At 38.2% G+C, this 23,419-nt stretch overlaps 1 protein-coding gene across 5 annotated transcripts in view; it reads left to right on the top strand.

The window, feature by feature from the left end:
* The window catches only part of LOC145680792 (uncharacterized), a 76,819-nt gene that overhangs the window by 1,531 nt on the left and 51,869 nt on the right, over nt 1-23,419 (top strand). The window contains exons 2-3 of one of the 5 annotated variants that reach the window (XM_081751827.1): nt 8,010-8,083; nt 15,135-15,257. In XM_081751827.1, the coding sequence (XP_081607953.1) occupies nt 15,137-15,257 (121 nt within the window). In that variant the 5' untranslated portion in view covers nt 8,010-8,083; nt 15,135-15,136. Of the gene's footprint in view, nt 1-7,825; nt 8,084-15,134; nt 15,258-23,419 lie in introns of those variants that run through there. The other 4 variants (XM_081751830.1, XM_081751829.1, XM_081751828.1 and 1 more) reach the window with 4 other exon arrangements.

Here is a 23,419-nt window from a genome sequence, read left to right as displayed (position 1 = left end):
ACCAATAGTAATCATACATCTTTGAAGTTAGAAGAATTCGAAAGAAAGAGACATACACATGTGTGATTGATCTATTTTGTCTCAGCACAGAATACACTCTCGGAAGAATATAAATGAAGGATTTAATGGATCATAGTTATATCTGCAAGGCTAACAGCAATGGATGTGAAATGAACGGCTTTCAGTTCAAGTTACGAGTGTGCGAAAATGGGAAAAATAACTTTAAACCAGATTAGGTTTATAACGTCAGTCAGGCGGCAAAGGTCATGTATGATGAACGAGAGTACGAGTGATTCTTGACAACAGTGATGACAGTGATTTCTACAAATTATGTGAATACGATTTGGGCATAAGTAAGTTGCATTAAAAGGTTTCCTCCTCGCAATACGTAATTCCGTGGAAGATTATAATTTCGAGCACAGAAGCAATGAAACTCAACGAAACACAAGCTATTGCGCGTGTTGCACAATGATACAAAGAAATACAGAACTACCGATTTATTGTTTCGTACGAAATAAGATAACTGTGAAAAACTCAGAATTATCTTGTACAGTATTTGTGCAATGCAGTATATGTACACGAGACAGCTGTGAACAATAACAGTTCACTCTATGATATTGTCAACGTTGACCGCATTGCAAACATGACATCGGCGAAGCAAATTTTTCCGCCTGCTTTCAAACACACCCGAAATTTGGGAGATGATTGCCACAGCTATATTAAATCGAGCAACAAGTTCTTCGGCTGTCGTAACTTGTGTTGCATACTAAAGGCGTTTCATAACCCTCCCCCCAAACAAATCAAGGGTGTGAGGTAGGGTAAACGAGGTTGTCATAACACAGGTCAATCTCTCAAAATCCAATTATCTGGGAATGTCTCATGTAGCATATTCCTGTTAAAATGTACAGGTTCACTGCCATGCTGAGAACACATCTGCTGTGTTAAGTTCAAGGGTACATGTTCTAACCATTTTGGGAGAACATTACTTCAAAATAAAAGATACGGTAATAAATAAGGTCCTACCACAAAATTATCCACCATACCTCTCGCGCACTCACACTAAATCTCTCTGCTGATCGTTCACTAGAGTTGCATGTGGATTTTTACGCCCTACACATGCCTACTACTAGTTTGAGAACGGTCTCTGATCACTTCCAGTATGCTGTCTTCAAATTCAACTGTCCATATAGTGCGATTTCCTCCGATTTCAAGTAGGGGAAATTGAAGAGACCCTATCTCCCGAATGCGAATATGGAGAGGTGGAAAAATAGAAGGACAGTTAATCTCTTTTGAAGGCGATGGGGATGATATAAACGCCTGGCCTCTGGGATATATCCCCTTGCATCTCCATAAGTTAAGTGTATATCTGCCTGCTCGCGGATAGGGTAACCTACCATTGCTGAGGAACGTACAGATTAATATCAAGTTTACTTAAATACCACCGTCTGCAGTTTTATACGACCGTGAATACCTGGACACAACACACAAAAAAGGTGTAAGCAACATTTTCTATCCTCTTATACAGGCATTCCACACATCATGCCAAAGCATCGAAGTCTGTATATCACTCACAAGTTGCGTCAGATGCCCACTACAACACAGCCACGCTAATGTATGTCTTCCACATCAAAACTGCTTTACAGCCTTCTGCGAGCCACTCGGAAGTGGCACACAAGGTACGACTATTCCGTAAGTGCTGCTACGTCTAAGCAAAAGTGTCCCATTTTCTTTCCTCCGTGTAGGTCATCCAGCTCCAAATACATCGAAAACTTCGAAAAATATTTCCCACCATTTGTTCCATGTGTTTTCTTCTAGAGAAGTTTTCCAGCAGTGGAAAAATCCAAACATAAGTGGGCTACAAAACGACAGTATTTTGGTATATTCACAATAGGAATGTAGTTTATGCCAACTCCAAGAGAAGGGAAAATCCCTCGAAAGTATCCCTGAAAGAAGATTTACATAACGGATAAATTAAGTATACTGTTCCAGTGCATTTCTTTATATCGTTATGCAACATTTACAACATCTCGTGTTCCGTCCATTTTTGTAGCTTCAGTGCACAGAAGTATCAAATTCCACGAAATAGCATATTACGAGGAGGAAACGTTTTATGCAGCTTACTTTTGCCTAATATGTATTCACGCAATATATGGGAATCCCTTTGTCATATGTAGAATCTCTTGTACACTCGTTCATCATATATGATCTTTGCATTTTTGGATACTACGTGTTATTTCTTTACATGCCGCCTGACTGTCCAATACACAGTCGTTTTAAACTTAATTTCGGTCAAAGTTATTGTTTCCATTTTCACACACTCGAAACTTGGACACAAAGCCGATCATTTGACATCCAGTACCATTAGCCTAGAAGATACACCTGTTATACGTTAAAGACTTCATTTAAATTCTTCTCCCGAGAGTTTATTCTGTGCTGAGACAAAACAAATCAACCACACATGCATATTCCTCTGTTTTTCGAATTCGAAGTGTTCTTCTTACTTGAAAGGTGTACTATTATTTTTGATTGTTGAAATCTTGTACTTGATTGTTGTACGTTTTCCTCATTCAACGTTTGATAAAATGCTCAAGGGAATACTCCAGTTTCTTTTGGAGTCACCCTTGCACTATATCTGATTGTTTACTTCGATGTTCTGTTCTTGAGTTATGGCTGTTTTTACTTTCTTTCCGACAAATTTTCTTGTGTTCAAGGTGCCGAAAGGAGGCATTTTTTCACTCAGGCAGGTTTATACTTTCCGTTTTATATCCGTGTCAGGAGTCACCTCCTGAAGTTTGATATGTTAATTAAGTTACACGTTGTGTATATAAGGGCCCCATTTTCTGTATTAAAACCCAACATTTGTTTAATAGCGTCAGTAGCTAAACTGTAAAAATTTCTTTGCCAGATAAACAATTTTAGTTCTTCTAAGAATATTTTGTCGAACAAAATGAAGCTAAATATATACCAATAAATCAATATAGCTATATCTTAGAAATACAATGGGCACTGATTATTAAAATACTGTTCTAAAACACACCGAAACATTCACAGGACAAGAGCGCATTGCGTAAAGGGCGCACTGTACCCTTCACGGGTTGTTTACCAAGAGTAAGTATTCATTCTACAGGACTGTGCCAAACAGAAAAATAAAACCGTTTATCTTCGATGTGGTTTCGCAAGGGCGCCTTATGCAAAGGCGCATTGTACCCTTCAGGCTTGTTTACTAACAGTAACAGAATGTATTCATTGTACAGGACTGTGCCATACAGAAGAATAAATAAAACCTTTTATCTTTGATGTGGTTTCGCAAAGGCGTCTTGTGTAAGATTGCACTGTACTTATCTTGGGTAATTTACCAATAACAACTGTAAGGATTAACTATATAAAAATGTACTCTTATATATAATGTGATGTTTATGAGGGCGCACCAGGACATGTCCCGGTGTCCCGGTGGGCCAGCACGGGCCTGCATTATAGACTGAGGTATTTATAACATACAGGAATGAAAATGACGCAAAAACGTGCCTATCTCCATTCAAACCTAGCAGACATTACCAAAACGTCGAAACAAATTACTCTACACCCGTTACCGTACTTTAACATTCGGGATAAAACTATTGGCGTTTTGCAATCCACGAAGGCAAGGCAGACAAGACTTATGTCATTCCGTGTATGCCTTATTGTACGATCCGCTGCGCAACGGGTACTGCGTACGGCACTTTTCGTTTGTTACTTCCGCACATGAATTTTTGTAAAATAAATAAATAAATAAATAAATAAATAAATAAATAAATAAATAAATAAATAAATAAAATCATGTACCTTTTAACGGTTATCGGAGCCTGAACTAAAACTTTTATAAAGAAACCGACAAATAATCCAACGGCAGTGGTTTATATATGGTTTGCATTGAATCAAATATAAATTCTAAAGATGCGTTATTTCTGAAGCCCAAGGAAATGAAAACTGGAATACCTAGTTAACCAAATTGTCACCATCTGCAACCACATACTTTTATAACGGTAACCAACAAAGTTCTGTCCCTTTTTGTGGAGGTTTGTGTTTGATTGACCCTCACACCCTGAGTTGAGCGCGAATGGAGATAAGGCGAAGGTCAGTTGTTGATGTGGGTATATATAACATATTAGTTGGAGGTAGCAGTTCCGTTACAACGTGAACTTGCATAAGGACAAAGTGAACATGGCACCTCCACAGAGCTTCATAAGGGCGTGTATGCTGAACGAGTTCAAACTGGGTTCAAACGCTGCTGGAGCGGAGCGGAAGTTATGCCATGCCTTTGGTGAGGGTGTCGTGGCTACACGTAAAGTGGAGCAATGGTTTAACAAGTTTAAGATAATGACGAAACACTCGAAGACGCACCACGTCTCGGAAGACCAACACATGTACAAACTGTAGATCTTCAGGCAGCAATTCAGACGAACAGACATGTGAGGAACTGGGACTACAATTGATTGTGAGTGAAAAGCCATTTGACAGCATCTCCATTAACTTGGAAAGCACTACAACTTGAATCAACGGGTCCCACATCATTTGACTCCGGGCCAGAAGGCAATGCGAACGAACACCTGTGTTTCTTTGCTATCTCCTCTGAGTAAGGGGAGATTTCTGGACAGGGTGTTGACATGTGATGAAGATTTGGGTCCTGTTAGAAGTACCATGGCGACGTCATCATTGGTTAGCATCCCATGAACCGGTTCCAAAACAGCCGAAACCAGCACTTCACCAGAAGGACCTCGTATATGTTTGATGAACTGATCGTGGCATCGTGCATCGGGAACTGCTACCAGCTGGTCATAACATCAATGGAATTATGTATTATCAGCAGTTGAGCCTGTTGAAGAAAAAATAAAAGCTCTAGAGTCAGCTCTTCTGAATCACAGAGGGGTCCTCGTGTTACACGACAATGTAGCTAGGATTACTCGGGACACCATTGTACATCTTGGATGGGAAACACTATTGCATCCGCCATACTCCTCGGACATTGCACCATTTCATTGTCACCTTTTCCATTCCTTGGACAATCGTCTTCGAGGACACCAGTTCAAATCTCTATTAGACTTACAAAATGTATTTGATACCTGGTTCTCTTCATGGCCTACTAAGTTCTACCACGATTGAATCTATGGTCCTCCAGAACATTTGCAGTAGGTCGTCGATACTGACGGGGACTATTTTTGATCTTCCACGTACGTTTTAGGTGACGTATCGATGTTCGAAGGTGGTGGGTGAAAAAGCGACAGAACTTTCTTGGTTATCTTTATAGAATCTCTTAGCCAATGACTGGATTCCATGGTGAAAGAAGTTTGGAGTCTGAAATCGAAAGAATATCTGAACTGCACGTTGCACTGCCAAATCACCAACGGATCACTTTTCTCCCAATATGTTATGGGGATTCCAGAGTAGCAGGCAAGTGGAGGGAGAAACGTCAGCAGAATACTATGAGTGAGGAAAGGTTTCATATTGTAGCTGATGGAAAGTCAACTTTATTCTTTGAGGGGCATGTGTGTGCCTAAATTGTGCAAAATTAAGTCTCCATGTTTATCGACAATTTATTGATGCTTGCGGACAAGTTTGGAATGCATTTCATTTAGTTTAGAAATATGATGCAATCCACAGTGTTTATTTTACCTTGATAGATTCCGATATAATGAATCATACCTATCATAATAACAGCAACACCTGCATGTAGAGGGTTGATTTGTTCTACGAGACGTTCATCACGAGATCACAGCCTATTACGATTGTCATAGGGGATCCATATTTCATTCAAAAGTAGCATTTTGATGCACGAACTCTTTGAAGTTGTCCCACTGATAGAACTGCACACCTCGACACGGCGATTCTTGTTGTCTTATCAACTCATGTTGCACCGATGAGTCTAGCGTTTGCACCTTCCGATTGCCACATTTGAAGTCATAAATAATAATAATAATAATAATAATAATAATAATAATAATAATAATAATAATAATAATAATAATAATAATAATAATAATAATAATAGTAATAATAATAATAATAAAATAATAAAGAATCATTTGCAATTGTGAGCTCTCCATAGTGTAATTTCACGAGACAGTTAAACGATGTACTGTCTCCACACTGTCTGGGCATCCTAACCTTTCTGAAGGGCATGTATTGAGTTTCTGGTGCCAGATGGGTGACCTAGTTCATCCCTGTGTTGTGTTGCTAAACTGAGGTTCCTACCAGACGTCAAATTGGGCACTTTATTTCCATCAACCTAACAAACACAATTCTGCTTGGATTAACGATAACAAAAGCAACTGTCAAAATTTTTGACTGATTTATTTTCAATAATTTACCTTTCCAAATTTAAGAAGACTATGCGCAAGTCAGTTGTAATGGAATGTTGCAGGCTTGCAGCGAATATCAATGTGTTACATACGTTTATAGTTATTACGAAACAACTCTGTGACAGAACTAAATGTAGTTTAATTTAAATTGAATACTGTCATGCATCAGGCTGGAGATGAAACTGAGAGGGCAGATTTTTCTGTTATGTGTTAATAACCTTTTCATCTATCTTCTCAGTTGCGGATACTACAATCGGACGTGGGAGTGGCAGGTAGAAGTGTGGAAAGTAGATGATTAGTAGATGTGTTTCACCAGTTGAGGAGGGTGTGCAAAATAGTTTCTCTTCTTTGTATGTTAGTTCAGTGTTTTATTTCTTTCGTTATGTAAACACGATTTCAAAAGTGCATTACCCGATGTAATTCTTCTTTTCCTGCAATAGTAGGCAACACAAAAAGTGAATCGTTGGGTTGGTTGAGAATTAGAAAGGCCTAGGAACAAACCTCAATTTGGTTACAAATATATCAGTGTGGCAAATGCATATAAGAGAATAAAATAAATTGTTAAGATGACGATTTTATTATTGTCAGGGAAATGGATGACACAAAAGTTACAAAATGATCTTACTTAAGCAGTTGAAACAATATGAATGGTAAGAAAGAGATATCAGGGGAAAGGAGTTTATTTTTTTTTTTCAAAATGCACGTAGAAAAAGAAAATAGGTGATATAATGTAAAGGTTTAATATAAACGTCTAACAGTACAACAATAAACAACCACAGAAACGGAAAGAGAGATAAACACAGACTAGGGAGCATCATTGGCGTAGCAGACTTGCACGTTTCCCATGCAAGATAAAGAGACGGGACCCTACTTGTAAACGCAATTGTTTTAATAATATTCATGTTAATAATAATAATAATAATATTGTCACAGTTTTCTATCTCTGGCCTTATTCTTGCATTATAATCGGAGCTTATTAAATCTATTACGTCCTATTTCAGTATTGAGTTCTTACGTCTTTAAATTTGCAAGGTTCTTTACATCATGAGAATTTAACATTGTTATACAATAATTTTAATATTTAATAATGAAGTTAACTTGAAGTAATATTAAATTTATTGCAGAATGAGAAATTCATTTCGAAAAAGTAAGTAATATTTAACTAATCTTAAAGAAGAAAGCAGTTAATTCACTTTCATTTAAGCTCTAGTTCATTTTAAATAAAACAGAAAAAATAATTCACCGTTTTCATCAATGAACTAAGAAACAAAGATAGCGTAGTTGCGAAAGAAAGAGGAGATTCACCAAACTTAATGGCTGACAAGGAAGTCTTAATCAAATTAATGAGAATAATTATCATTATCAGTAGCATACCTTTGGTACAAAATTTGAAAATTACTCGTTAAAAGGCAATTAGTTTCTCATTCAGTCTTTCCTTTTGTTGACATAAGTTTTGTTCTGTTGGATGCATATACAAGCGTTTTGTATAATTTCATCAATCAGCTTAAACAATTAATTAGCAATCCTGTTATCGTTCAGACACACATAGTTGTCTCAAAATTACGTGTAGATATTTATCTAAAGACTGACAATTAGTACTTGCCTCCTTCCTTCTGAAATTAGTGATCGGAACATTTTATGTATTTAATGGAATGTATTCTTTTTTTTTCCTAGAACGTGCAATTTATTTCCATCCAGTTCCAAGCTGGAGTAAGTTGAAATTCCACATTCATTCACAGAAAAGAAAAGTAAGTAGAATTGTATTTATTTTTTTCATCTAATAAATTTATCATATCTCATAAATAATAATCTAAATATTCCTTACATCTTAAAAGTATAATTATCTCAAATAATTTGCAGCCCAATAGATATATTAAATCATGGCCGAATTAAGAGATGTGGGACTCCATTGGGAGCAATTTTGGAAGGCACTGAGTGTAGGAATGGTATAAACTATGTAGTTTCTTGTTATGAATTTTCCACTATTCGCAATCCCCGCCCATTTTAAATGTGAATATACGTCTTAGAATTTTATTTTCAAATACTTTCAGTCTGCGTTTCTTCCTTAAACTAAGCGATCATGTATCGTACCCATGCAGTGCAACAGGTATAATTATGGTTTCACATATTTTAAGCTTCAAATTCTTCAGTAGAAGTAGTGAAGACATAAGAAGTTTGGCTGAATAATAATACGAACTTCCTACTTTCAGTTGACATTTAACTCCACAGTGGATATAGTTTTGGTCTTCTAGGACAAAGACATACCGAAGATACCTCGCAATCGATGTCTAGGTCTGGATGGATGTAGGACGCACATAGCGAAGAATTCACATCCTCCCTGTAAGCTCTCAGTTTGAGAAGTAACATTACTGTGACGCGTGTGAAATTATTCCGGCAGTGCATAAAAATCACTGCGAAATCACATTTTGAAATTGAAAGAATAAAACAGTTTATAAATAGGGATGGACGCAAGACGAGACGTGAGAAATGCCAAAATACTGTTTCTTGTTTCGCAAACATATTTTTTGTTCGTCTTTATCAATACCTGTAAATCAAAGACTTTTCCATTTTTTACAATGTTCTCTTTCAGTACCCAGGCGACAAATCATTTCCCAGTAAAACTATATATATATATATATATATATATATATATATATATATATATATATATATATATATATATATATATAGATATATATAGATATAGATAGATAGATAGATAGATAGATAGATAGATAGATAGATAGATAGATAGATAATCTTCCAAAAATCCTGCAAAAAAGTAAAAGCTGTAACTTTATAACCATTTATTGTATTTGTACAAAACTTTTAGTGGACTTGTAAGAAAGTCTGAAATTTTGTTTCCTGGTATTTCTTCAGCGCCAAACCTCCAGCTGAGCACAATTTACGTCCAAACATTGCTGAAGTCTTTTCCGGGAATCCAAGAATGGTATTTCATCCGTAATACCCCCAATCATATCACGTATCTTCTTCCGGAGATTCTGAACATCTTTCGGTTTTTGCTTGTAAACTTCTGTATCATTTTCTTACGAACGATATTGTGTAGCGTTGTCATTGGCACTCTCAGCTTCAAGGATCTGCGTTTCAATGATTTCTTTGGACTTCACAACGCGCTTTCCTGCACGGACTGAATCACATCAATACTGGTTGTTGGCCTTCCGCTACGAGGCAAGTCCAAGACACTTCCGGTAGCTAGGAACTTATCGTACAATCTCTTGATACTTGAACCTGCAGGTGGTTGTCTCTGATATTTTTGTCGGAATTTTCTTCTCACCAAAACACCAGATTTTAACTCACAAAACCACGCCACACACTGCGCTTTCTCTTGAGTAGTTGCCATCTTTGTCACGTGATTTGCGGTTATGACGTCAACGTTTACTCCCGCTCATTGTTGCCAGCAAAAATTTTAACATTTCCACTAAACATTACAAACAAAATACAAAATTGTAAGTAGTACTTCCAAACTTACAGCTTTTTACTTTTTGCAGGACTTTTCTAAGACTCTGTATATAACTAACTAACTAACTAACTCTATGGCCTATGGAACCCGGAGGTTCAGTGCCGCGTTCACAAAAGCTCTCCACTAACTTCTATCCCTAGCTAATTGCATCCAGTTTCTACTTTGTATTCCTATCTCTGCGAGATCCAACTTAATATTGTCCTCCCATCTGCTCCTAGGTCTTCCTAATGGTCTTTTTCCTATGGGTCTACCAGTCAAGACTTTGAAAGCGTTTCTACTTTCTTCCATTCTAGCTACATGACCTGCCCACCTAAGCCTCCTAGACTTGACGACCCTAACAATGTTGGGTAAACCGTATAAACTATGTAGTTCCTCGTTATGAAGCTTCCGCCATTCCCGATTCTCGTTCCTCTTGGGTCCGAATATTCTTCTCAGGATCCAGTTCTTAAATATTTTCAGTCTATGTTCTTCCCTCAGAGTAAGCGACCATGTTTCACAACCATACAGAACAACAGGCATGATTATCGTTTTATATATTTTAAGCTTCAAATTCCTCGACAGAATTCGCGACGACAAGAGATTTTTAACCAAATAGTAACACGAATTCCCTGCTTTTAGTCGACATTTAATTTCTTCGTGAATATGATTTTCGTCTGCTAATATTGATCCTAAATATTTGAAAGTATCCACTTTATCAAAAGTATTATTTAATATTATAACGCCTCCACAATTTGCCGTATTACGGTCCCGATGCACTTCCATGTATTTAGTTTTCTCTGCATTTACTTCTAAACCCATGTCCCTGCAAGCGTTTAATAAGATCTTTGCATTTCTTTCTACTGTTCTATCATCCCCTATTAAATTTACATCATCAGCATATGCCATAACCTGGTGAATGCCGTTCAACTCTAGGCCCTGGTTGCTATCTTTGATTTTCCTTATGGCGTATTCCAGCACAAAGTTAAATAATAATGGCGACAACGCATTTCCTTGTTTCAGGCCATTTTCGACGTGGAAGCTCGTGGACAAAACTTTTCCTACCCGGACTTTACTTTGGGATTCACTTAAATATATCTTAATTAATCTAATTAACTTTCTCGGTATTCCAACTTCTGTAAGAACGTTGTCTAATGTTTCTCTCCTAACCGAGTCGTAAGCCTTTCTAAAATCAATAAATAGTTGATGTACCGGGGTATTGTATTCCCACTTCTTTTCGAGTATTTGGCGAATGGTAAATAATTGGTTGATAGTTGATCGATTTCGTCTAAATCCGCACTGATAATCTCCAATAATTTCATCTGCGTATGGGGTCAATCTTGCTAACAGAATATTTGAAAGGATTTTATAGGATGTTGACAGAAGAGAAATGCCTCGATAATTATTACAGTCAGTTTTGTCGCCTTTCTTGTGAATTGGAACAATGATTGATTCTTTCCACTCTTGTGGCAATTCTTCCTTGTTCCAGATAAGGAGAATGAGTTTGTGTATCTTGATCCACAATTTTTCGCTTCCAGCTAAAATTAACTCAGCCGGAATTTCATCTACACCCGGAGATTTGTGTTTCTTCAATTTCTTTATAGCGGCTTCCACTTCTATTCGATTGGGTTCTGGAATATACGGTTCTGCGGTGTGTATCTCCTTTTCTCCACGCACATTAGTTTTTGGCTGCGTGTTCAGCAAATCGTCAAAGAAATCTTTCCATCTATTTAAGAGGCTATCCGTATCGGTGAGAACTGTTCCGTCAGATTTCTTTAATATATAAGCACGAGGTTGATAGCCTTTCTTAAATTCGCTGATCCCCTTATACATGTCCCGAATATTTTTATTTTTACTATTATCTTCAAGTTCCTTAACTTTAGCTTTCAAAAAATCCCGTTTCTTTGTTCTAAAAGTTTTGGAAGTTTCCCGCCTGATATCTGCGAAATTTTGTGTAGTTGTTTCATTCGGATTTTGTAGCCACCGTAATTTTGCCTGTTTTCTCTTCTCTGCTGGTTTAATGCATTCTTGGTCGAACCATGGTTTGTTCCTACGTATTTCCGCGTGTCCCAATTTTTCTATTGCTGAACTTTTAATGCTATCTCTAATTTCAATCCAAGTATCCTCAACACTAGTGCACTCCAAGTCTTCTAAAACCGCGAATCTATTCGAAACTTCAATCTGGTATTCCTCTCTTACCTTGGTCTCTTCTAATTTCTTTAAATTAAATCTCTCCGTTTTCGGACATTGAATATTACCTTTATTCAACGATAATCTCTCCCGTATTATCGCTACTACCAGGTAGTGATCAGTGTCACAATCAGCCCCTCTAAACGACCGGACGTCAATTATGCTAGATTGTCTTCTTTTATCTACTAAAACGTGGTCAATTTGATTAAGTTTTTTTCCGTCTGGTGATGTCCAAGTGTATTTATGAACGTCGCGATGTGGGAATTTTGTACTCTTCACGATTAGGTTTTTGGATGTTGCAAAGTTCACGAGTCTAACACCCTTGTCATTACTTTCCTTATGCAAACTTTCGTTCCCTATAATCGGTTTGAAAATATTCTCTCGTCCTACCTTCGCATTGAAATCCCCTAATAGAATCTTCATATGGTATCGCGGGAGTTGGTCAAATATCCGTTCCATTTCTTCGTAAAAACTATCTTTTATATCGTCACCCTTATCTTCAGTTGGAGCATGTACATTTAAAACAATAATATCACACCACCGTCCCTTAAGAGTAATAAAAGAAAGTCTGTCAGTAACAAATTCAACCCGTTTAATTGCTGGTAATATTGGTTTGTGAACGAAAAACCCTGTTCCTAACTTGTGATTTTTTTTCCTTCCCCGTAAAAGAACGTAAAATTTCCGGAATTCTCAGATCCATTTCCTTCCCACCTAACTTCCTGAACTCCTACTAAGTCCATCCTGTATTTCTCTAACTCACTCGTTACAGATTTTAACGCGCCTGCCCTATAAAGACTTCTAATATTCCATGTTCCAAATCTCATGTCCATTTTCTTTTGCTGATGTCGTGCCAAGTTATCAGTCCTTGTCCGAGGCTTTTGTGAATGTTTCTGAACAAGTACCTTTTTTTTACAGGATGAGGGTGTTAGCCTTACCCAAAGCCCCAAGCTGGAGGACCACTCCTAGTCGTCTGTCCGCGACTGCTTATTCAGTATATTCGCAGCTAACCTCTAAATCTAGAGGCCTTCTCCTCGATCCGCAACCTGAGGACGCGCCATGCCGTGGTGACAGGAACCCACGTTACACGGCTGTATATATATATATATATATATATATATATATATATATATATATATATATATATATATATATATATATATATATATATATATATAAACAAGTGTGTCTTCAGGTTTCTAGAAGTTTCGTCACTACAATTCCATTATTCGACGTTTCCTCCCTGTGGATACATGCCTGTCTTTACAGGTGTTTCTTTACCTTATATCAGTAACGAATTTGGAAGAAATTCTTTCTTATTAATCTCATAATTGGGAAGGGGGTACCGTGAAGATTTTAAGCATCGATATGATTGACAATAGCTTCTTTTTTCTTCAGAAATTCCGGAATTTAGGGATTTCAGTCCGAAAGCCCCCTCCTGTAACAGCCGCTGCCTTATATAATAATAAGCTACAGTATAATACTCAAATATACTCAAATAAATATTAAAAACTTATCTGACATTCCCATTTGAGTTGCTATTTTCTTCCTTCTCTACATAACCTCCTCAGTCCTGGGAAACCTTTTTTCTCAAATTTCTAATTTTCCTTTACGTATATTTAATATCGACCCTAAATGATCGTAAAATGACCCCAAAATTTTAGTGCTTACGGTGGGTTATGAGTAATCCCATGTCCTCTCCTGTAGGGGGCATTCAAGTTTACAGGTTTACTGTACTATCCACAAAAGTATAAAGACGTATTACTCTTACATACATTCCATATTTATTATGATTAATTAAACTTATCTTTAGTACAACTATAGGTAAAGGTACTTACCTACACCTGCTCGTTGAAATTGCATTCTTTTTGACTACAACATATTTCCAACACATTTAAGAAGCAACGTACGAACTTTTGACGTGAAAAATACATCACATTACGTACTGACATCTATCAACAATGTGCAGAGACGTTGAAAACTCCAATCATTGCTCACTAGACTTCTTTAAAAAAAAACATTCATGTTCCTTGTAAGGGACGTTAGGACCGAGGAGGTTAAAATGTGCCTATTATGATATTGTTTGTGCTTTTTATTCCATATTGCTGGAACATTCCTCATTAGTTCTACTAAAATGTCTTTCAAAATTAAATTTAAAGTGCAGCGACACCTCTTGAGCATAGATGTACACAATCTCTGCAGACGAAATTCAATTCTGAACAAATGAAGATTTTATTCCGTGCAGCTTTTCAGGGAGAACATTGAGAGCACGAACCACAGCGATGCTTCCACTGAACATCGATATAAAAACAAACTTGTTTATTTATCGTTGCGACCACTAATTCACCATCCCTGTTGACCTCTAGGTCGCAATATAGCGTACATCTTCGGCATGAGCTTACACATTTGAATCCATATATTTGTGCCATTATCGGTGTAGCGACCGCGACTTAAAACTCGACCTCGATCGCGAGGTATCTTCGGTATGTCTTTACCCTTAATGTTAATCTTACATGTTCGAAACTGTGCACTTTGTCGAAAATATAGAAAGTGAATTTTATGTATAACATAGATAATGAAGCTTGTGCAGTAACTAATATTTATATATGTTTAGTTTCTTTAAATTTAGAGGGGACGGTAGTTCAGTGGTAGAGTGATAATATCTATTGCAAGGGGTCCATGTTTCGATCACAGTTCAAATAAGTTTGTGGTGGACAACATAAGTGTCCGTGAGTTTTCTCAGGGTACTCCCGTCCCACATTCTCATTCCACCAAATATTCCATGATGATACTCTTACCTTAATTAGCCGTTTCCCTTAAATATTAGTGCCCTTTTTCAGCATCAAGTTTAGTTATACAAGACATGGCCTATAGTATAAGACGAAATCTGTATTGCATTACTGTAACACGTTCATTGCTCTCACAGTGGTAATTGAATTTGAGGCAGCGTGCTTAGTCAGTAGACCGAACAGGGTAAAATGTAACTGTAAATTGTGTGGGTGCTCACATAAGGAAATTACATTTGTTTTAAGGTGAGATTGTTTGCTGAACATCCTTTGAAATTAATTTTCCAGTTCAGTTAATTCAATTCACACCACAGTATTTTAGTTCTTATAATATTTTGTCAATAAACCGCACTCTTGTTTATATTCCAGATATGAGTGCCTACAAATTACGATCTACATGGATAACTACTTATATTTTAGTTTGTTGTTGCCTTACTTCAAGTAACGGAGTCGAGAATTCAACCTCGACAATTGAAATAGAAGTTACAGAAGGTAAGGAAAAAATTTATATTCAATTTTTATATTTTAAAATTCTATATTAAAAATACGCCAAGAAGACCGGGTTTCTTCTGTTTTAAAGCGAATAGTTATTTTTCTCTAATTTAGTGTCTTTGACCAGGGAGACTAGGCTATAACACACCGTTTAGTGTTAGCATTTACATTTTACAAGTCTAGGTGGTTTATTCCCAGTGATGTAATGCAAGTATATGCTGGACAGTTTTCAAAAGTATACCGGACCAGTGGCGGCGTAAGGATGGGGCGAGAGGGGCCCCCGCCCCGGGCCTCACTTTGTGGGGGGCCCCGACGGCAGATAAAAAATAATTACTAAGGAACCTTTTTAGCATGAGCCTTAGAAGGACCGTCAATGTTTATAATCCACACCTTCCCTAAATGTAAACGCAATTAATTGTCAATCAATATTACACCAAATAACGGATGAAACAACAGAAATGTCTGTCTAATAAATCTAATCAATGCTGAAATTCTGTATAAGCTAAAAGCTTCGGGCCTCACTGTCTTGGGGACCCGAAAGTAATTTAAAGCAAGAAAACTGAATGTAAATTAAAAATAAATAAAATAAAAGTTTCATTATCCTAGAGGCTGAGGCTCCCGAAGAAATTTAAAGAAAAAAGCTCTGAATATAGGTGAAAAATAAAGTAAACGTTTCATACTCTTGGGGCCCCCCAAAGAATTTTAAAGGAAAAGGCTGAACGCAGGTAGAAAAATAAAACAAACGTTTAACTTTCTTAGGGCACCCAAGAAAATTAAAGAAAAATTTGAACGTAGGCGAAAAATAAATAAAATAAAAGTTTTACTCTCTTGGGGCCCCAGAGAAATTTAAAGAAAAAAATGTATGTGGGTTAAAATATGAATAAAATAAAAGTTTCACTCTGCTCAATAACCTCAGAGAAATTTAAAGGAAAAAGCTGAGAGTAGATTAAAATATAATAAAAGAAAGTCAAAGTACATTGTGTTGTTTACATTCCAAGATCTTATGATACAAGTAATGGGGCTCGTCTGCTAGCCTGCTTCCTAAAATATCACTATTTATTTATTTATTTATTTATTTAGTTATTTATATATCAGTTCAAGAGGAGAGTAGAAAGAAGGTATCAACGTACATAATGCCTTATTAGGGTACTAGCATTCTGTTGCTAACTAAAAGCTCTTTGGTGCAGACGCTGTAGTCGCTGATTCACTTGTTTTCGATCTGTATTTTTTCTTTTGTCATTTACAAGCCGAATTTTCAGCGAGCGAAACCCTTTTGCATAGTTGGTTTCTGCATTTCTGCTCTTGTCTTTTGGCGTATGAATTTACATTTCAGCCCACAAATTTAGAGTGAAGATAATATTCAATAAGAAAACAAGTCTTCAAATATTCAAAATACTTCAGCATTATATTTAACTCAACTCCTGATTGTTCTCCTGTGGAACAGTTGTCACAAATCAATCGATTTGTTGACATACAACGTGATTCTGTTCAAGTTCGGGAAGCATTTATTGATTTCATCTCTGACGAAGGAAAGACTTCTGAGAGTATTTCTGCTGAAATACCGAAGAAACATCAACGTGATAGGCTTGATATTAAGATTGCAGAGGCGAGTCTTACGATTATCAGGCTACAATGGCTGGGTAATATTCTGGAGTTCCAACTTTGATACGGAATATAAGTCCTTTGGCCATTTTCGTTTCTTGTAACAATAAATTCATTGAACCTTGTGGCTTACATGCTGCGCACGTTAACGTTCTGGCGCTCACTTTGTTTGGAACGTTTGTTGGTATTCTTCCCTAAATCTACTCACCGATGGAATGTGCTGTAAAATCATGTAAAGATTGGTCTGGAACGTGAAATTGACAATAGATGGAGTTCAAAAGCAGAAGCTTTAAAGGCACTTTCTAGTCAATTGAATGAAGTAATTGATCTGTTGGAAGATCTGCGTGACACTTCGATTGAAACGCTTGATACTAGAGGAGATGCTGGTCGTCTTCTTGCTAGCATCCAGTCATTTAACTTCATCGCTTTACTATATTTCTGGTCTGCAGATCTCTGATATATTGATCGGATCCAAAAATGCCTTCAATCTTAGGATACGAGTTTCAACCAATCTCTTATTCAGTTACAGAGACTGGTTGACACCATTGATACCTGGAGACTTGAGCTGGGCAAGGAAATATTATCCGCAGCTGAAGGAAGTTGCAGGGCACAGTTGGAACATAACTGTGAGTACACACATGGAGATGCTTCACAGTAGAAGAAGGAGATGCATGCCTGGAGAAGCAAAGAATGAACCCCTGACTGCACTAGCCGAAGTGAAGCATTCTATCAACGAAATACTAGATGAGATGAGACAACAAATGTGTGACCATTTTACTCAGATGCATTAACTGAAAAACAGATTTGGATTCCTGTGCTCTATGGCCAACATTGTGCAACAGCTAGATAATGAGAGCAAGGAAAGGCGAAAAGCATATTGCTATGATTTGGCTTTGTTTTACCCGAATGACCTGGATGGCTTAGAATTATTTCAGGATTGTAAGGATATAATCCGTTCACTTAGGTGTACTCAGAAAGCTAATGAACAACTTGACTTTTCCCCACAAGGCATACTGAAATATGTATATTCAATGGGGCTTGAAACTTACTAAAGATTGGCTACCGCTCTTCAGATTTTGATAACACTGCCCGTATATGTCGTATCATGTGAAAGGTCTTTCAGCAAAACAAAATTGATAAAATCATATTTGTGTTCCACAATGAATCAAGAAAGATTCACGAATCTGGTCATTCTTTCAATCAAAAATGAAAGAGCATCCACTTTGGATTTTTGATAATATAGTTGAGACTTTTGCAGCTACCAAAGCAAGGAAGGTAGCATTCCGAATGCTGGTGGAACACAGGCTAATATGGTAGTGGAAGTATTATCGAAAGTAGTTTCATGTTTGAAGTAAAGGCAATAAAAATACAAAAGTACCAAAAGAGTAATAAAAAGCCATTAAGATTTGTCAGTTGACTGGTGATAGGTGGTAATGAAAAGTAGGATGGTATAGCCCGTAGTAGAATTCTGTGCTCACACATTTAATCTATTATATATCCCCAATTATTCAATATATTCAGGATTTTTTGTTGTAATATATTCTGACATAGGTATGTTAGTAAGTGGTAATGGAAATAGTCATAAGTAACAGAATATAAACATGACTGAACTATTAAATACAAATTAATATAATCATAAAACAAGGGTAAAATCTGGAAACAAGAGGAAAAAAGACAAGCAAAAGAGAAATATTCTAGTGTTTAACTATTCATTGATACTTCGGCAAAAGCAGTGATCCTAAATAGACAGTAGGTCTACATTATCACTGGAGAGAACCCTAGTAAAAGATGAATGAAGAAGACAAGCAATTTTTGCAATATCAGCTCATTGTTACGTTTCGTACGTAAATTTGTCTCTAAATGTATTGTTAGGAGCATCGCTTCCAAAATTTCACCTAATTATAGTATGCGTTGATACTAGGCTGGTATAGGTGTAGGATTATTGATTGTTACGTTTTGTTTGAAACGAAATGAAATTTTTGAGTTTACGTCCCACGATTAAGCCGGCTAGACTAAAGGAAACGGTGATGATGAGTAATAAATGAAATGGTGGAATGAAGAAAGTGGGAGAAAATGGGAGAACCCCGAGAAAACCCACGCACGCGGCGTTTGTCCGGCACAAAGTTCACTTGGCGGGAGCAGGGTTTGAACTCGAGACCTCATGCACCAGAGGTGAACGCTCTACCACTGAATATTTATTGTACTCTGTCACTAATATTACATAGCAAATTTACATGGAGACAATATAGGTGTAATCTAGGACCGACCACTGGGAAGAGTGTCCAAGATGTGGTGCTGAGCGAACCTACTCCGCTGTACGATGATAATGGTTATGCATAACAAGGAAAATGTTCACAAGCATAATTCATGGCCTCCCGGTCTTTCCCGACAGGTGGGACAGAGCTGCTTGCAAAAACCCAGACAACACGTACGTGTACGACACATGTGCACTATCCATGCATAAGCCGTACATTTGCACATGTGCATTTGTGTGGATGATAAACACATACATAACCCGTACATAAGCCGTACACGTGAATTTGCGTGGATGAAGCACACATACATAACCCGTGTATGTGCACATATGCATTTTCGTGGGTTATGCACACGTACATAACCAGTGATTAAGTCGTGCATGTACACATGTGAATTTACATGGATGAAGTACACATTTATATAACCCGTGCTGTAGCCGTTATATACACATGTGCATTTGTGTGGATGCAGCGCACGCACGTAACCCGTGCTTAAGCCGTTATGTACACGTATGCATTTGCGTGGATGCAGCGCACGTACGGAACCCGTACTTAAGCCGTTATGTGCACATGTGCATTTGCATGGATGAAGCACATATTTATATAACCCATGCTTAAGCCGTTATGTACGCATGTGCATTTGCATGGATGCAGCGCAAGTACGTAACCCGTGCTTAAGCCGTTATGTGCACATGTGCATTTGCATGGATGAAGCACACATTTATATAACCCGTGCTTAAGCCGTTATGTACGCATGTGCATTTGCATGGATGCAGCGCACGTACGTAACCCGTGCTTAAGCCGTTATGTGCACATGTGCATTTGCATGGATGAAGGACACATTTATATAAACCGTGCTGTAGCCGTTATATACACATGTGCTTTTGTGTGGATGCAGCGCATGTGCATAACCCATGCTTGGGCAGTGGATGTGCACATGTGCATTTGCGTGGATGAAGCACATTTAAATTACCCGTTCTTAAGCCGTTGTGTGCACATGGGTATTTGCACGGCTGCTGCACGTGTGTATAAGACGTCCATAATACCGTGCAAGTGTATACTTTTACTTTTATTCTTTTACTCTCATTCTCATCAACAGAAAGCAACCTCCATTTTTGGTAGGTGTCGTTTTTCCTCCAGGCGGTGTTATAGAGACTTTTCGACGAATAACAGCTGAATGATTGTAAAAACTGCATAACGTCCACTGAGCTAGGATACAATATCAACAGGTGGCAGCATTGTACTGATGTAACTACTGTCAGACAGTTCATAGGTTTACCAAATTATTTTCTTGACCGATTACAGTAGAATATGTTGCGTTATTTATTACTTGGCAAACATGTCAAAGATACTACCTAAAGCTTTGCTCGTTGCAAATAATAAACTCCTAAACTAAAATTCTCACTGACAATTATTAGTTACTTGTTATGTACTACGAGGAAATCACCTGTGCACTACATGTAAGTCATCTAGGTACTGCTTCAAATCACCTCTATCGTACATGTAAATCATCTGGGTACTGCGTGTAAATCCCCTCTGTCCTACATGTAAATCACCTGTATGTTACGTGTAAATCATCTCTGTCCTACATGTAAATCACCTGGGTACTGCGTGTAAATCACATGTGTGTTACGTGTAAATCATCTCTGTCCTACATGTAAATCACCTGGGTACTGCGTGTAAATCACCTGTGTGTTACGTGTAAATCATCTCTGTCCTACATGTAAATCACCTGGGAACTGCGTGTAAATCACCTGTGTGTTACGTGTAAATCATATCTGTCCTACATGTAAATCACCTGTGTGCAACGTGTAAATCACCGCTGTCCTACATGTAAATCACCTGTGAACTACATGTAAATCGAATACGTGCTACTTGTAAATCACCTGCGCGGTAGGTGTAAATCACTTGTGCAGGACGTGTACGTTGCACATGTTCTGTGCACGTGAAGATGTTGAATAGGACCTGGCATGTATATGTGCATCACATGTACAGGCGTGCATTTATACAGATGATGTACATGTTGCATCCGTGCAATTGTACATGTACTATACGGATACTGTACGTGTATTGTGCTGTCTGGGAAACCACTGAAAGATTGTCTTTCGAGATCGACTGAAAAATATTTGCGGCGTTTCCGTTGTAGAAACTCGAAATATAAGCATTCATCATTCCACGGCATGGAATGATGAACATATAACAATGTGGTACCAACTAACCAGAGGACCGTATTATGTTTGGTTTTTTGGTAATACTGAAATGCAGGAAAGAATAGGAGATCGACTGTAAATAAAGAAACAGGTGTACGGCAGATCAAGCTCAACATACGAAGGAGGAGGTTCCAAATAATATCGGCACCTGAACATGACATGTAGCGATGAGATAGTGTGTCCGAGTGGCCACAATATTTGCAGGTGAGGGTTGTGGTACGTCCAATGCGCAGAAGTCGTTCTTGTGTGGCAGGCAGTTGATGAACTATGGTCGTCCATACCGCTTGTGTGTGCAAAGGGAGAACATTGGTTCTTAGATTTTGCCAAATATGGCGCCATTGTTTATTGGGGAACATATCCTGTACCCGGACTCTCACATCTACAAGTGACGCTCTCCACAATTGCTGGTATAAGGTTTGGTGAGTATATGTAGTAGGGGAAGCAAGCTCACCAGAATATGTCCATGCTTGAACAAGATTGGTGACATAGGTAGGACATAATTTGCCAAATCTGCAGAAAGACGGATTCCTTGGTTGGGAGTATTCGGGCCAGAAACATTCGATCCACACCCGTGTATAGTCCATGTGAGGCTCAACGTCTTGATACGCATCTAGCATGTATAAAACTTGACTTTTAAGACGAATGTTTACGAGTCCCCCTTCGCTGCGAGGAAGATAAATAGTGTTGTGGCGGAGGCGGAAGTAGTAGCCCCGCCAAAGAAACCACATAAATACAGATTCAATTTGGCGAGCGTAAACAGAAGGGAGGGGAAAGGTGCGCGCGTAGTACCAAAGTTTAGCAGCAACATACTGGTTAAAATATTGAACCTTATGTATGATATGCAGACCTCGGAACCGTTGTAAGTATAGCATCTGCTTAATCTGATGAACTATAGGACGCCAGACAGCATCCATTTGTTTGCGTACATCGCTATGAAAAGTTATGCCGGGTACTGTTAAAACATCAACCGTGGGAATGTGAGAGCGTGAATCAGGTAAAGAGGGTAGGGAGAATCCGTGAAATGACAGGAGTTTGGTCTTGTGTTTATTGTACTTGTATGCCAAGCCGGAGCACTGGGTGAACTCGTCAGTTATGCGGATGGCGGTGAGCATATCTTTGGGCGTAGTTCCAATTAAGGTTACGTCATCCGCAAATCCGAAGACGTGTAATTGATGGTATTCCGGTATACCGGGAGAGGTAATGTTAGCCAGAGCCCGGAGATAGGTATCTAGAACTATCACAAAGAGGCTCGTCGAGATGCTATCACCTTGCCGTAATCCGCGTTGCAGAGCAAATATGTCAGAAAGATGACCGTTGATCTGTACTCGACATTAGGCCGATTGGTATAGTTGTCTTATGACTTGTTAAAATGCAGGAGGAAATCCCCAAGCGTCTAAAGTTTGAAGAAGAAACCCGTGATCAACGCAGTCATATGCGGAAGAAAAATCTATGCAGGACCCCCGCTTTAATACGCCGAGTTTGCACGTACGCTATAAAATCCCGTAACGAACGTAACACATAATAGATGTTATATTTGGGGTGGGTGGCTGCCTGATATGGACTAATATACTTTTGCAATATGGGTTTTAAACGTGCCATCAGAATTTTGGTAAAAAGTTTCAAATCGGTAGGCAGTAAAGTGATGGGTCGGTACTCCTGTACAGTCTGCGAAGTGGCGGATTTCGGGATAAAGATTGTGATTCCGACGTTACCGCGGATGGGGCCTCCCTGTAAATATGTATTAAATAACTTGACTAGGGTATCGGAAAGAAAAGTCCAGTATCGTTTATAGAACGCGTACGGCAGACCTTCATATCCTGGCGCGCCCTTTCCTTTTGTTGCCTGGAGGGCCATCCATATTTCCTGACAAGTTATGGGGCGCATGAGATCACGACCCTCTTCCTCCGTAATCAGTTTGGGAATAATCGACAAAAACTGAGTTGTAACATTGGTGTCAGAAGGTCGGGGTTGTACTAATTTATGGCAATGCTCACGGAAAACATTTAGGATCTGAATCGAATCACTAGTCATATCACCATTCGGGAGTCGGAAAGCTACTATTGTAGCCTGTTTCCGCCGGTGCAATAGACGTGCA

Source organism: Thermobia domestica, chromosome 3 (assembly GCF_964235325.1).
Source record: "Thermobia domestica chromosome 3, izTheDome1.hap1.1, whole genome shotgun sequence".
Lineage (NCBI taxonomy): Eukaryota > Metazoa > Arthropoda > Insecta > Zygentoma > Lepismatidae > Thermobia > Thermobia domestica.
Note: the sequence above shows the minus strand (reverse complement) of the source record. Positions and strands in the feature narration are given on the sequence as shown.